The sequence below is a fragment of the Halyomorpha halys genome, unplaced genomic scaffold (assembly GCF_000696795.3).
Source record: "Halyomorpha halys isolate HHAL.00 unplaced genomic scaffold, Hhal_1.1 Scaffold751.1, whole genome shotgun sequence".
In the NCBI taxonomy this organism is placed as follows: domain Eukaryota; kingdom Metazoa; phylum Arthropoda; class Insecta; order Hemiptera; family Pentatomidae; genus Halyomorpha; species Halyomorpha halys.
Window position 1 is genome coordinate 250720 of NW_027110937.1, and position 17874 is coordinate 268593.

The 17874-nt window shown below is 27.5% G+C and overlaps 1 protein-coding gene across 1 annotated transcript in view; it reads left to right on the forward strand.

Annotated features, from left to right (window-relative positions):
- The window catches only part of LOC106685886 (uncharacterized), a gene marked incomplete in the record, with an annotated part of 32011 nt that extends 16990 nt beyond the window's left edge, over positions 1 to 15021 (forward strand). Inside the window, 2 exon segments of the mRNA XM_067049054.1 lie at positions 925 to 1080; positions 13209 to 15021. Of these exon segments, the coding sequence (XP_066905155.1) occupies positions 925 to 1080; positions 13209 to 13269 (217 nt within the window).
- Between the last annotated feature and the right edge of the window lie 2853 nt (positions 15022 to 17874).

The window sequence follows — 17874 nt, forward strand, 5'->3', positions numbered from 1 at the left end:
AATACCTTTTGCAGAATGGTATGAACCATTTACAAAATTGAGGTGTGAATAGTTGACCGTAGCTTAATATGAGAAGATAGTCAAGGGCGCGGTCTGCAAAAAATAAACTAATAAATAAGATTTACTTATTTGTGTATTTTTTGCTGACTCCGCCCTTGACTATCCTATCTTCTCCTCATTAAAAAAAAATAACTATAACTATAACGGTATAACTATTTAATAGTTGCAGTAATGTCACTTTGATAACCGTCAATAGTACAAGTAAAGTCAGTGAAGTAACTGCTACTTTAACAATCATATGTATACGCCTTGAAAGTAAACTATTGCACATTTCCTGTTATTGTGGCAAAAGTTTTAGCTACTACCATGGTATAACTACTTGATAGTTACAATCTTGCCAGCATTAACTATCAAGACAGTTTTACTGTCAGACTGGGACTGGCGTGATCGTTAATATTACAAGTAATGCAAGTGGACTAACAGTTGCATTAACTGCCACGTTTAACTGTAATATGTATATGCCTTGACAGTGAACTGTCGCAGCATATCAACCTTAAGAAATGTAATTATAATAGGTGGAAAAACATTTTTTTCATATATTTGCCCAAAAACTTAAAATTGTTTCAACCACAGGCCCCAAAAACAAATCCACCATGGCTCCCTAAAACAAATCCACTACATACCCCCAAAACTAATTTTTTCAAGAACTTAAAGTCAGGAAGTTGTGATATGTTTCGCTTTTTCACCTCCCACTTGACATACGACCACAGCGACAAAGTACTGTTGTCATGTGAGAGGTGACATGCGGCCGATAAGGGTTAATATGAGAGCTTGTTATCTTTAGTTTTTAGTATAATTTAATTTAGTTCTTAAATCATCAGTTATTAAAAAATATATCTTTAATCTTTTTTTTTTTTTTTTTAGGTACACAATTGAAGTAGCGAATTTCGATTTCTCTGCAAGTAATGATACAGAATACAAGAGTTTCAAAGATAGATTACGGGAAGCGATGAGTTCTGCGTTCACGCGGGTGACTGAAGAGGAATCCGAAGAAGGTCCATATTGGTCTCCGTCTCGCAAGTATGGATCTATGCAATAAAATTATTTGCAGCAGTTGCTATAGCAACATAAATTTATGCTCAAATTAAAATATTCCTTACTAAATGAATTTATACTGTTGTAGTTTACTATCCCTGTCGTTAAGGAGCAAGGGTTTCATGTTTCGATGGTTTTAAATTTTAAACATTGTTTAAATGCTTTCTATTAATTGCATTAGATTAACTTATTTCTTCCATATACACTTAAATTTCCCTTACAGAAGCCCCTTTAAGCATAATGAATTGTCCCTTAATAGAAGTGTCTATGTAATGTAAAAAATTATGGCACAATACTGTTATTCATAAATTTATTTATTTAATTATGAATGTGTTAATGCTATGTTCATATGGAGTATGTGTATGAATAAAAAATAATTCATTTTATTTAAATTGTAATTTTCTTCATTTTATAAATTCCGTCATCTACTGCTTATGTTGACCAAGGTTTAACATTTAATGAGGGTAGGTATAATTTATTTTTAAAATGATATTAAACTTTATTTCCTCCTTTATTAGAAAGAGGAACAGGGTTGTCATTTCTTAAATTATTTATTCAATTTATTAATTTTTTTAATGCATTAAAATTAATGAAGAAACTCATATTCTAACAATAAATCAGATAACACTAATGGTGCAAAAAGTTATTATAAAAACTATGGATAAGAGTGATAACAATTTTATTTTTATATGTATGTATTTATGGATTAATTATATTTAAATTAAATATATAAGTAGTTGTGGAACAAAATAATCTCCATTTTTCAAAGTTGTTGGTAAATGATGAAGAACTAACTATCAGTCTCCTACTGTATATTAATACAGCCCATTTTTTCTATTTTTAAATCACTTACGGTGTTAAAGCCTTCGACTAAATCGACTATGTGTTATTGTTGGAAGGCTTTAAAAAGAACAAATAACTAGCTGGTTCGGATATAAACATTTATTTGGTCAATTTAAACATTTGAAAACTTAAACTAAAATTACCAAAAGATGACTAAAATAATGAATACAATTAAAAATAAAAAGGCATTTTAGATAAAATAAAATTAAATAAATAAATTAAGAAAGCAAAAGAGACAAATTATAAAAAAACAAAAACAATATAAATATATAAACTAAATACTGTTCGACGAAAAGTTGATCCACTCCCGATAGGTTAGAGGAAGAGTGCTGCCGAGATGTGTAGGTTGCAGCTCTATAGCTAAATACACCGCTGCAATTTTAAACTGGTCCAAAGTTGGTGCAATGGCTCACAAATAACCAAAATGTCCCAAAAGCCAAGATGGCCACGTTGGCACTTATTAAGGGCTGAAAGTGTCTAGTTATTTTAATGTATTATGGTTGCCGACTAATTAACAACAATTTATATTCAAGTCGAAACGTGGATAAGGTCTTGTTTCGGCTGCCTTTTGTTATAGTTTAGATCACAATAACAGACATTCCTGTTAACCTCAACGTAAACTTTCCTTTCAGGGGCATGGCCTTTTAAATTCACTTTTGCTTTGAAGGAAAATGGGGTTATGCTACCCAACCTCAAGTGGTGTCCACGCAGATAAAAGAAATTTACTAAATAAAGCAGATTAGATGGCTGCTGCATAGGTTAGGGAAGAATGGCGGTAGCTTTTGGTGGAGGCCTTGATTTATTGGTGGATTATTGCATCACATGTACATATGTATTTGAAAATCTATTAAAAAAGTTTTTTTTTACCAAAGTTTTAGTCTAGAAATGGAAATTGTTTTGTTCCTTCAGTACTCATATATAAATATCAACTAGCACAAATATGTTGTGAACATTTTATTAAAATTAATATAACTGTTAAAAGTTTTTTACTCAAGCCAATATTTAATCTGTTACCGAGGTTTTAAGCGACAGGGGTAGTAAGGATATCTTGGATCAGATTCCTTTTGATTGTTTGAGTTTATAATGTACAAACTTATTATTATTATTATTTGATTTTAACTTTATATTATTAATAATAATGTGTGAATATTATGTTAGATATAGATACATAAATTTGAGAAGTAATATAATCAAAAATAAGACAGGGCTTTGATAGTTAAAGAACTTAAATTAACATAGTAAATTAAATGATCTTGGGTCATTATTTACAATAATTATCCATGATCTAGCTCCTAATGTATTTTTTCAATATATAATTATAGTACATCTAAGATGAGTTTGCCTGTGGGTAAAGAGAGAGGAGAAATGCAAACGTGGCAATGTTTTCCAGCCAACCTCCCACTCTTTTGTCTTCTCTTCTCTAGGTCTGTTCCAACAACCTCTTCAGAATGTCTAGAACTGTATATTTCATTAATATCGCTATATTATAAGTTTACCATATCAAGTAAACTGGGTAGAGAAAAAACTATCCACTCTCAAACCAAAAACGTAATTATGAAAGGTAAAATTAATGGAAAGCTTTAGATATTATCAGTTAATTAAAACGGAATATAGTTTGATAATTTAATTACCACACTTAAAAAAATATATATATATACCCATGGATTCTTATGAAAAAAAATTTGGCAAATCTTTTTACATATACTGCTTTGGAAGAACACAATATTTTAATAACTGAAAAGCCATAAATTACTGCATTTATCATAAGTTAATCCCATTCTAGGACCAAATATACTGCATTTTATAATATTAAAATTAAGAAAATTGTTGCACTAACTCTTTCACAACAACTTTAAACTTAAAAAAAGAGGTAGTTTTTTTTTCTGAACACAATAATTATCAAATCTCAAAAATAACTTTTTGGAAGGTACTGCATCTTAAATAGAAAGTCAGAACAGAGTTGTCAATATATTTGCCTACTAAGTAAAACAAGAATCAATAAGGAACATTCACAGTCAAAGATAAATGATAACCTAAAGAAATGAGTAACCTACTGTATTTGTGAATTAAGACTCTGCGAATAGGGAGTAAAAGCGATCCACGTACCTACCCAATACTGAACTGGTTGGGCATTACTTAGTTCCGGACTACATCTTGAAACAAAACTAAAAGGTTTGTTCCCCATTTGGAGGAGTTTGTTACGATGTGGATGGGAGAAGGAGCTAAGGTGGGGAGTGTATGAGTTCCCTTCCCCTACAGGCAAAACTCATTTTAGGCATAGTATACCTTCTTACTTCTGAATATTTTTTTTTAAAATATTAATTACTGAAGGGAAGATTAAGTAAAAGATTTTGAGATCAGCATATACAATATCATCATCAAAAATACAGAAATTTGAAGATATATATGAATTATATATTTAGATTTTAAACAAGTACATTGAAATTGTCTGAAAGAAAGATCCTAAGGCCAATGTGTTAAAGAAAACCTTGTTTGAGTAGTTAAAAGACATATCACAGCTCCCAGGTCTTAGTTTTAAGTATCTCTACAGAATGTCTCAGTCAAATTAAGAGACTACACCGATAAACTGGATAGAGGTTACACCTTGCAGAAACTGGAGAGGCGATGGAAGATTTTTGTCTTCAAAAACTTTAATAACCATTTATCTTCCTAATAATTGAGTTACAGACTTATTGTTTTCAGAGTTTATAGCTTTGTTCATATTTTGAATTTACAATCATTAATTTATTTTAAATTGAAATTTTTGCTTTATACCATTTTAAAGTAGCTATTCTGTTATGTATATATACATTTTTTTTATTTATTTATTAGAACAATGCTTGTTGTAATTTATCATAAAATACCTGACATTAGTTCAAAAAAGAAAACATTTTGCAATGTGTCTTTAATGTACTGAAAAATTTATATCCTTTTTATATGTGTCCTATTAGTAGAGCTTCAATTGTAAATTATTAGAGAAAAATTTTGTATGGTCTGTAGTCTGTAATCGTAATTGTAATTTTGAATTAAATCTTACTAAGTAATGCTTTGTATGTCCGTTTTTAGTTAGAAAAATGTTAGTTTGTGATTACTCTATTTCGTTAATTTTGTCAGTAACTAATGGAAAAAATTTAATTAAATAGAGTTTTTTGTAGAAATTACCAACCATAGTGTCAACTATATATTTTTTTCTCATTTAATTTCATATAGTTATATTAAATCAATATTGCTTGCAAATATCTGAATTTGTTTAACTTTTTATTATTATTCAAAATGAATGAATGCATCAATTAACAAAAATATGACAGTTATTACAGGTATGTCGGATGGTTTGTTGTAGAAACAAAAAAAATCTTGTCTAATGTCGCTCCCTATTTGTTGTGAAATATGTTTGTTTTACTTAACCCTTAGCTGAGAACATCTATTATATTTACGAATATAGAAACACTCACTTTTCAGGATGACTCCTCTTACTTTTTCTTTAATTTTTCACTGTAATCTATAATTTTCTAAGTGAATTACTAATTACTATAAACTTTCTAGTTTATTTAAAGAACATAAAAATTTAAAAATTGATGTTCTCGGTGAAGAATAAAGAAAACATTTGATCTTCAAAACCAACATTTTTTTTACGTTATCAGTGAAAGATTCGTTTCTTGCGACTAACAGCTTCGAACTACTAGAAAAAAAATCTTCCTGGTGAACATCATGGAAATTAGAAGGAGATGTACATCTTCTATGTTTTCTTCTGGTAATTTTGATCATTTATTTTAAAAGTGACAACAAATTGCTGTTTATGTCAACAAGAACAGGGATGTTGGAAAAATTATACAAAAATAAATATCTGCCCGTGAAGCAGGTAAATATACTTACATTTCAAGAAATGCCTTTCCGCTAAGTAGTTAGATTCTAAGAAATAGTTCCTCCTAACACTAGATAACCCCTGAACTGTACAGATTCGCTCTCCTCATGGAAGCTACTAGAATATTGAGGCTCTACTTGAATTTGAGTGGGAAATGATGAATTTCTGGCCTCCAGCAGACAAAAGGTGAAACATTACTCGCCTGTGAGACATGCGTTCCTTGCTAAGGGTTAATTCATTGATAATAAGCTTAATATTTATGTAGCAAATTTGATTTTGGGAGTGAGGTGAAGTTTTTTCAAAAATTTTTTGGAAGTAATGTTAATAAAAAGAACTTTATTCTTATCATATATATGAATGATTGGCCATAACTGAATTTGAAGGAGATGGTTGTGGGTCCAGTCAAAAAAGAACAAAAAAAAAGGTTTATAACTATTACATATTAAGTTATTAAACTATTACTATAATATTTAATAATTATTACTAATCGTTAATATACTACTAACAATATTACTATATATATTGCTAATAGTTAATAACTATTACATATATAATAATGTAATAAATAGTTATTAATCCCCGTGACTATCTCCTTCATAATTTATTCTTATCATATGTTAGTATTGGGTGTGCATATTGGTTTACTTGAGAAAGAATTGTAAAAGAAACCTTGTATATTTATCATTAGCTTATATCATTTTTAGAAATTAATTCATAGACTACATGTATAAATGAATGGCTTATTAGTCATGTTTCAATATTTTTAGTTTTATTACATTAGGTAGAAAATTTTTTTATATTTTTTTAAACATTGATTAGGGCATTTTTATAATTAATTGTGCATATGTATTGTTAAGTAGGTATTCAATAATGTATATGTATATTTTCCAATATTCCTTTTTAAATTACTTTAAAATAATTATATTTAACAATTTATTATCATTTATTACGAATGATTAATGGGTTGTTTAGTTTTTTTTTTTTTACTAAGGAATATAAATTTTAATTGTTTGCAACAAGAAGTAATACTTCTTTTAAAATCCAACCAATATAAACTATTTCAAATATCAGGTTAAATATTGAAATTTATAATTGATTTGTAATTGTTTTATTGAAATATTTGAATAATGAACATTCCAAAAAGATGAATTTGTAAGTTCTGTGGTTATATTAATTGGGTATTGAATATTATTTTTTTTAATTTTATTTCATAGTTAGTTATTGTGTTTTCTTTATTATATTTTTGGTTATCTATTTAGCTGTTTGTGTTACGAAAACAATTGTTATCAGAATTGTGCGTTTCATGAGGATTTCAATCGGATTTTCATAACTAGTAAATCTAAAAGTATCGTAAGTTATTATTTTTATAAAAATTGAAGGTAAAAACTGTACCTCTTCAAAGTACAGAAAGAAATAATGATTGTGGAGCCATTTCTAATTTTTACCATAATCTTACCAAATAACGTTTTTTAAAAATAAAGATTTTTAAATTAAAGCAAAAAATTGAAAATTCAAATATTGCTAAAAAAAGAAGGATACATAAAAAGAAGATTTGGACCAAAGAAGGATGAGTTAAAGAGAGAATTTAGAAGGCTTCACAACTCCAAATTGTGTGACTTTTTTTTTATTATCCTCTTCCTAGTCATTTTTGACATACTGGAGGGAAGGGTGGGTTAAGTTATCTAGAGGTAACCAACTTGTTCTAACCATGGTGGGAGAGTCAAGTTTTTATTCTGTGAGAAGCCATGAAATAAAAGTCAATCCTCCAGGCCGAATTCAAACCGGCCACTGTATTTCCAAGGTTATTAGGACCAGCATATCAACTCCTTCAGCCACAAACGGCCCCAAATTGTGTGAACTGCTCTGGATAAATATAATTCAGTTATAGAATTTTGGTGAATAAGATGGGCTTGTAAGGTTGTAGGGCTCAGTAACCTATGTAAAGGTTAATAAACGTTAATCGCCCATTAAAAGTCCAAGGACAGTACCGAAACATTAGTGGGAGGAATGTGTCCAGACTGATCTTGTGGGTTTAGGTTCAGATAAAAGTGTGTATCCAGTGATTGTTGTTAGCATCAAACCTTTGTGTTAGCTATTATACTAAGCAATTTGGCTGGTGACAATTTTAGTGGTTCATTATCAGATATGCAGTTATTTATTATAATAACACTTATGACTATGGACACTATTATTTTTTGTTAAATCCACCCAAAAGAAATTAGAAGAATTTCTATTCACATCTTGAGCAATGGTAACATAAGAGCTCACAACTTACTAAGTAAATTTAAAAACTTACTTGTAGGTAAATTTTGTTTAGCTGCAACTCATTGAGATTAATTTCTTCCTTTATTTAACGGTTCTCATTAATTGATAACTTTGCTAAACAAAAAAATATATTAACCAGCCCTAGTCATCCATGTCTTTCAGTTTAAATGTTTTTATTGTTACTATATAATTAATAATTATTAAAAAATAAACTGTTTAGTGTAAAAATGAATATGAGAAACAAAATAAAATGTTCAAATGTACTACTTTGTAAAAATGGAATGTTTGATTTTGTAGATTTGTAATTATTATCATTATCTATCTATTATTATTATCTATCTATTATTGTTATAAAATATAATCATCCTTATTGACATTTAAAAATGTAAATAAGACATTTTATTTTATTTAATAAAACATTTTTTACCCAAATTGGTCTTTGCGTGTTTTTCCTATTTTGTAAAGATGAATTGTAATCGATATGTTTGAACTTTCTTATAAATGACTTGATTCCATTAAAAAAAAAATGATCTACTTTATGCATGGTTCATTCTCACAGAAAGAGGTAAATTTTTTAAATCTACCTATTGAAAAAAAAAATGTTAAATTTTATGAAAATTTATCTAAAAATGAAATATTTTTTTGTGCAGAAAATCAAAAAAGTGGTAGTCCTCACTTTCAGAATGGATAGGTTACGATATTCACTTGAAAATGGAACAGTTCAGTGAATCGCGACACCGTCTTGTCATTTTTTGTTCTGTGAATTTTCGAGCTTAGGGATGTGTTTTACTTTGCTTTCCCACTAATTTATTTTTCATTGACTTTTAAGCTGTCAAGAACATTAACATCTAATACACAACATAAACATTCAGTGAGTATTGCCTGAGATGTAAATAAACGAACTGCATCTAGCTTCTGTACTCAATAATTAAGGAAGTATCGTTCAATACTAATTCAATATGCAGAGCAGTCCCTTTTTTTATGATAATTTTTGGGAAAGCATTGGATATAATCAGGATATTTTAGAAAAACTTGTAATTCGTCATTGTCTTATCCATTATGATCCTGTCTTCTGTAAATTTTAGGACAGGAGCATTTTATTTTTAATGATTAGTATACTAACTTAATATATTTATTAATTAATTGTTTGAGAGTGATTTATATTAATAATAACACCAACTACAAATCGTCGAATTTACTCTCAACACTTTAAAACCTCCAATGTTTTGGCTTTCAGGCCATTATCAAAGAGACAACCTAAAAATAGTTTTCATATTATTACCAATATTTTTGAACATTATTGACTAATCGCAGTTCATTTAAAAAATATCTTTTATTTGCAGGCTGTTGCCCATCTCATATAAACTTCAAATAATTATAATATTTCAAATTCAAAGTTTTTTTTAAAAAAATTAAATGGCATGTGCAATTAGTCTGCAAATGAAAGATATTTTTTAAATGAATCGTCACTAGTCAATAATTGAAGCATGTTTAAAAATATTGGTATTATGTGAGGAATTAATATGGTAATAATGTGAAAAAAATTTTTAGGTTGTCTCTTTGATAATAGCTTAAGGACCGAAAAGGAAGGGGAATTAAAATAAACTGTTAAGAGTTAATTGGACCATTTCTAGTTGGTGTTATTGTTAATTTTTAATGGTGTTTTCCAACTTTTCTTTACTTACTTATTGAACAGCGGTACAGCTCAGGACAGACTTTGGCTTCCTTAACAATGTTGCTCTAGTGGTCTCTATCCATTACCTTTTCTCTCTGTCTTGTGAATACTAAAACTTTTAAGTCCTCCTCAAGGTCATGTAGCCAGCATCTTCATGGTTGTCCCACTCTTCTTTTACCAGTTATAGTATCACGTAATAATTTGTTTGGCATTCTGTATTGGGTCCGACATATGGTCCATACCATTCTATATGGTATACCTTAATAGATTGGACCACATTTCTATCCTCGTATAAGATGTATAATTCTTTAGCATATAATAATATTTGTATTATTTGGATTGACAGTGAATTTCATTTAAAATGTTCAAATGAGTATTTTAACTTTTTTTTCACATTGATTGAATATTTTGTATATGTGAAAATATCTACTCATTTTTGTGAGAATGATCCATTTAGTTTTTACTTAATGATGCCACCTCTCTTTGCCTTGAAGGCAGTCTTACCATTAATCAATTTGAGTTACTTTGTATTAAGTTGTATCTGATTTAAGTTAGAACTCAAAAGTTATACCAGGACAAAAGGAAAAAGCTAACACAGAAAATTAATTTGATAAACAGGATATGGATATACGTTTTGTTATTCATGGAACAGTTAATTATAGGAGGTTATATATTATAATTTATGTAATTATGAATATAAAGATATTCTATAAATGCACCCCGTTAGCTTCCCTTAACAAATAGGTTTATAAATGCTACTTTTTTTTTATATACATGGATTAGTTAATTCTGGGCCCCACATTTGTGAATGTACTAAGGAAAACCTTACTAAAGGCATCCTTTAAATGCATACCTTTAGCAAAATGGTAGCTTTATAAATACTCCTCTTATTTATAAAAATTTCTCTGTAACTATTGCTTTCTTAACAAATAAAAGATGTGTTAATAGAACAATAATTTTTTCAAGAGAAGTTAAAGTTTTCAAGAGAATGTTAAGGAAATATACTACAAGGAAACCTTCAGTAAAGTGTTCCTTAGTACATTCATAAATATGGTTATAGGAGTTGGTTAGGTAAATGCATACCTTTAGCTTCCCTTAGAAACTTTTTTGTTTTATAAATGCCCCTTTCTTTCTTCATGGAATAGATATTTCTATATTTATGAATGTACTGAGGAACACCTTACTAAAGGTATCTTTTAATTTCTTATCTTTAGCTTACCATAGAAAAATGTTTTGTTTTTTTTATAAATACTCTTTTTTTTGTTCATATAATAATTAATGCAAGGAGCCATATTTATGAATGCTCTAAGGAAGAACTTACTAAAGGCATCCTTTAGATGCATACCTTTAGCAAAATGTTTGCTTTATAAATACTCCTTTCATTTATAAAAATTTCTCCCTAACTAGTGCTTCCTTAACAAAGGAAAGGTGCATAAATAGAACAATAATTTTTTCAAGAGAAGTTAAAGGTGTGTGCTTAAAGGAAACCTAAGTAAGGTGTTCCTTAATGCATTCATGAATATGGCTTTAGGAATTGATTATGTAAGATTAACGCAGTTATTATTGATTTCATACTGGGTGAATCACCAAAACCACTTCTTATCCGTAACGAGTTGCTCATAGGTTTTCGTAATGTTCACTGTGTTGATGAATTCTTCTATGTAACATCTTAATATCATGTAATATCTACTCATTCGTTGAAATGGAAAGAGTGTACAAGAACGAGAAATGATAGTGAAAAGTTTATATGTTGTACAAGATAAAAAAGTTTAATATTTTCATAAAATTACCTCAAAGCGATAAGCTTTTCCAGTTGTACTGAATTTGAATATAGCGAAGTTTGTATTACTTTTTTATTATTTTAACATAAAAAAATTAGCAGTGAATGAAATATTTTTAAGAAATCTTGTGGAAATATAAAATTTATATTAATTTTTCCTAATCTAAAACAAATTTTAAAAATTACTTGTTAAATCAGAAATGACTCAATATTTTTTTATTCATTGAATATTTAATTCTAGGATTCATATTTATGAATATGCTAAAGAGATTCTTAATAACGGTATCCTTTGAATACACTCTATTAGTTTTCCATAAGGAAAGGTTCATTTTGTAATAGGTCCTTTTATTTATAGAAATTTCTCAGGAACTATTGCTTGGGGACCTGCTTTTTATTATATAAATGAAAACTAATTTTCTACTTTCTGTTATAACATCTCTGCTCATCAATGCTTCGACATCGATTCCCATTCAACTTTGATGTCTGACATTTTGTTTAAGACTAGCTGCTTTCGTTATGGCTAATAATTTTGTTCTAATATTTTTTGATTATTTTTGTCTTGTCTGATTTGAACTAATTGGTGTGTCTAATAATATTTAATTTTCTTCTCGTAATACAAGAAATACTGCAGTGGTAGCCAGAAGACGTTCTGTTAATAATTATGGTTTGAGACTTGGAGTCCAAAAATTTTCAACCTGAGGTGCACCCTAAGTCCTCTCTAAATTCCAAGAATAAAACTAGCCAGATCATCGTGCTAAGATATTTTTTATAATACTATTAACTGAAGGGTTCACTCTAAAAAGATTCTAGCTACAAAACAATATTTCAGTGTAAAAAGCTTCTTCCTGACCTAATATGTCTGGTGCTGATAATGAACGTAAAAATGCATTAGTTCTTAATCCTTTAGGCAGAGATAGGCAAAAATTAGCTAAAGTTGAAACAAATAGCTAAAATCGCCATGGATACGACCCTTATTCATGAATGAACCATTGATAAATAAATATCGTATCCATGGCAATTTTAGCTATTAGTTTCATAGTTGTTCAACTCTGCTCTTAGGAAAGCTCTTCTGTGCCAAAAATTAAAATTTGGTCAAAGGTTAGGTTTTTTTCTTATTCCTGAAAAGTTTGAAGTAATTTTAGTTAGAAGCTTAGAGGAAGCCCTTGTTGTGTTAAAATGTTTATTTTCATTACATACACATATATCGTTAGCTTAATGTTAAAATATTCAGTCTGGTGAAAACCATAAAGTCATATTGTTGGTAAAAGAATTATTTTTGTCACTGGGCTGAAGACATTTTAGACTGGGAAAATAAAAATAACTCAAAACTAGAAAATTTTGACTTGATGTGTTTCACTTGTAAATTGACGATATATATCAGTTATTATTTTTCTAAATTGAGTCATTAAGTATTTGAGTCTTATTATTATTTTGTTTGTTTTATCTACATAGTTAATTTTAGTCAAAATAAACTATGTTAGGCAGAATTGGTGGTGATCGCTTAGTTTGGGGACCATCCTGTTTTAATGACGTTAGTTGTGTGTTTTAATGTTATGATAAAATTTTTCTTTAGTTATTTGTTCTTACCTGTTTTCATCATTATATTTAATACTTGTATTTTCCATTATGAACTGTTTTGTTTTTTATTTTTAAATTTATTTTATTTTCCTTTGTTTTTATTTTTTCAGACCTGCTAAAAATGCGGTACAGTTTGAAAATTCGGATACTGATTCACAAGATAGTAACTAGTTCACATAATATATTTGTACATATTTAAATGTATATTTTGGTTATATTAAAAGACTAATAAAATAAACGCACTAACCTTTTTACCAACACATGAACTTATCGTTGCAACTTTAAAATGCTGCACTGGTTTCAATTTGAGGTATAATTTCTATAATTTTAATTTCAGAGGTTTTTTTTTTTTTTTAATGATTTAGTTATGAATTTTCACTAAAATAAATAATTATACAGGAATATTTTAGTATAATATTACTAATAATTAAAATGATATGAAGCTTGTTGTACCAAACCAAGGTTTTTTTGAATTGTTTGTTTGATATCACCTTATTCCTATGGCTAAAAGGATTTGTTTCAGAAACCGTTTATAATGAGGCTAAAAAAGTCAAACATCCATTTTGTTGATGATTCAGTAATAAAACTTCAAGACCAAGTTTAAATTTACCAAATTATAACGAATTTTCTTAAGAAAACTGTTTTATTTATACATTTCGCTTGTCTGGAAGAACAATGACAACTATAAAGTTAGTTATGATGACAACTATAAAATTAATTTTATTGTTTTGTAGGGTTCAAAAATGCATTTATTAGATGTTTGTATGTAGATATAGTTGTACTAAAAAAATTCACTATGAGAGGAATTTTGTAAGTACAATTATGTCGATTTAACGACATCTAGTAAATCCATTTTTTAGCCCGCCAACACTATAAAGTCAGTTTCTTAAAATTTTATTCTTGCTTCATTATTCTTCTGAAGCAACAATTTTTTTTTAAAAATAAAAATAATCCCTTTTTTTTGTTTTATTAAAATATTTTTACAAACACCCATATTTATTTTATATATTAAAGAAATGTTAAAAATAAGAAAGGATTTGAAGTGGTGCTTGTATAGATGTGTTAGAGCACTAAGGGTTAATCTCTGAAACAATTTCTTTATATAAATTTTATATTTTTATTTTATTTTAGTTAAAATCTGTTATTATCGTTTATTTATTTTTGTTGTTTAAATAGTTGTAGTTCAATTATTTTTTATACCCATTGGCTAACACTCTCAGTTAAACTCCTAAAAATATAAACAGACGTTCAATCTATAAATTAATTTTTTATTTAAGATAATTTGTGCTCATATTATAAATTTCTAAGAAGAATATTGTTTTGTTTTATTTTATTAAAAGCTTGTTAAATACGCTCTTTTTACTGCAAAAAAGAAAAAAAAAATCAAATTACAACTATTTAAACAACAGTAATAAACAAACGATAATAACATACTTTTAACTTAAATAGAAATAAAAAATAAAATTTATATAGCCCTTAGTAGCGTAGCGTGGCAACCACTACAGTTGTGCTAAAGCCTTATAACACAAAATTTCAGATTTCTGATAACCCTAAAATTCAGACAGCATAATAATAAAACCTCTAATACTTGCTCATACAGCCTATTTATCAATCCCTTAGTTACCCGGAATAAAAATTAATTTTCCTAAAAATTCACATTTTAAAAAATTTCTTTAGTCTCCTATAAAATTGCAAAAATTTGACTTACTTGAGTTTAGCATAACAGGCCTCATATTTTAAATATGTTTCATCATTATTGAATTATGGGTAATATTTCTTCTTCATTTGGTTTAAAATTTTACAGTTACATGTAGAAACATAACTTTTTATATTAAAAATTACCAAAATAAAATTTTTATTATTTCATGTGTTTATTACAGATACATACTTAGGTATAAATTACTAATATTTCTTATACAGTATAAAATAAATTTAAGACTGATTAAATATCTAATCTGTTCTGTTATCTAACATGAACTGTATACATAAGATAAAAAAAAAATGATTACTACTTATTACATAAATTGAATACATAAAATAATTACTGCTTTAAAAAGTGTTTAGTTTATTTTTAATTATGCACTAAAATATTTAAGTATACTTAATATTACTACTTAATATTATGTGATTATAGTCAGAGATGGGCTTATAATCTACTAAATATTTTGATGAAATTTTATAATTATAATTTGTTCCTAAATCAAACCTTCCTTGATTAAATATAAAATATTTAATCAGTCATTATAATGTCAGTTGAAATAAATTTAAAAAAATTAACTATTGGTTTAGAATCATGTGATAAATTATAAGTTTCTGAACCAGATAAGGATTTTTAATTATTCCATCCTTGAAGTGTGTGTGTTTTTAATTAATGGAGGTTATGACCTGTCGGTGTAGATTACGAGTAACCTTGATGTATATTTTACTCGTATTTGTCGAATTTCAGAGTTTCTCTAGAGAAAAGGCATTAAAATTCATCAAAGTAACAGATTCTCTGATAATTTAAGTGGTAGATCTCAAAACAATAGTACTTTATTTTACAATAGTACTTTATATAAACAGTGATGATATTTGAAATATTTAACAAAGAATGTTCGGGGATGTGGTCAAAAACTATTTATTTTCCGACGTTTCACCCATCTTTGTAGAGCATCTCTTTAGCCCTCTTCATCAGGGCTAAAAAACAACTAAAAATATTTTGACAACGTAGGATAATAAGAAACAAAAAAGTAAACTAAGGTAGGGTTAAAAATTATATAAATATAAGTGAAAAGAAAATTTCATAAAAATGAAATAAAAATAAGATGTACAGTAAAATAAGTAGATATAAATAATAAACTATTTCAAATCTAGTAGTTTTTTAGATGATGGGGCTAAATATCGGCCAATAAATAGTTAACTATTTTTTGTTTCTTTTTGACCGCACCCCACGGGCGTGTAGTACGGCGAGAGGGATGCGCCTGCACCGCAGTGGCTCCGTACCCCCGAGCCCCGGCCCAGTCGAGAGATCGACCCTCAACTCTCTTCATATTTTGAAAAATACTGTCAATCATTTATATATTTAATATTTAACAAAGAGTTCCTTATGTTATGGAAAATGTTTCCTTATTTTTTTTTTCACTCAAATTGAATGGTAATAAGTAACATTAGTTCAAAAACTGAACTTATGATACTTATATAAATAAAAAAAAGATGCATTCGAAAAATTAAGTCAGTAAAAATGTATTTTGTTTATCCTAGAACTCTATTTTTTAGGGGGGAAGAAGGAATTTTGTAAATACCATTATATCGCTTTAAGAATACCTAGTAAATCCATTTTTGAGCTCGCCAACACTATAAAGTCAGTTTTACAAAAGTTTATAGTTGTGTCATTATTATTATTTTTTTAATCTTTTATTAAAGCATTTTTATAAACACTCAAATTTATTTGATATTTGAAAACAATGTTAAAACAGGAAAAAGGTATATAAAGATATTTTTTAGGGTATTTAATTTAATTCAAAGTGATGGTTGTATAGCGATGTGTTGGAGCACCACTAGATCATGCCACTACTAAGGGTTAAGTCATTGACGATTTCTTTATAAACGTTTTATATTTTTATTTTATTCTAATTAAACAATAGTGCTTTATTTTTCAATAGCTTCATATAAACAGTGACAATGTTTGACAAAGGATTCGCTAACAGAAAATTTTTCCTTAACTTTTTTTTTTCTAATTTAACATTAGCACAAAAACTAAAGTTATGATAGCTGTATAAATAATAATATATGCGTCCGGAAAAATTAAGTCAGTTAAAATTTAAAATTATATTATAATTGTAATTAAAATAAAAATTTAACTTTTCTTTTACCAAAACTTTTTTTTTAATATAAAATAGTAATGTTCAAAATGGTTTATTTTTTACATATTTTAATATTTTTCATTCATTTTTTAATCAGGAAAAGTCATAAAAAAAAGTATTTTAACTATAAAGTAATTAATTTTTTTAACTTTTTTTTTTAAGATCATTTTTATTTTATGTTTTGATACGAGTATGAAATTATACATAGCTTTAAATATTTATACATTTGAAGTTTTTCTTTTTTAACTAATAAAATAGTTGTCGCTTTTTTTAAATGTGATGAACTCTAGAAGATGACCATCGTTTTATTAATTAAAATCTAAAGCCATAACCATATTAAGGAAAATGATTTTATTTTTTATTCTTCTCTTTTGTATTTCCTATCTGATAACATATTTATTCTTAAGAGAGTAATGAGAATGTTCTTTTAATTAATATTATCTAATTTTCTATAAAGTATTTACATTTTGTTCTCCTTGCCTCTTGGCAGTTTTTATATTAATCTTCTTATTTTCTGCTTTTTTAAATATGTTAGTACATGAATATTTTGCTGAATATACATGTTTGTTTCTCGCTGCAAATTCAAGAGTTGTATTAATGCTTGGTAAACAAAGGAAGCAACAAACATCAGTATCCACACGCTTGGTTTGTTCTTTAGATTTTTGTCGTGTATTACATTTGATTAATAAAAAGGAACAAAGAAAGATAGGGAGATTGAAAGGAACCGTAAATATCAGCAAATTAGATGGTATATGATAAAAATTAATAGAAACAGTACTTTCGTTTTAGATTTTTTATCAAATATTTTTTAATTTAATTACCCAAACCATATATCTTTATAAACCTCTTTTTGTGCTGTATTAAATAAAAAATAAACTGTGTAATTAAAGTTAATTGACACGATTTTAAAAATAGTATTTATATTGTATATATA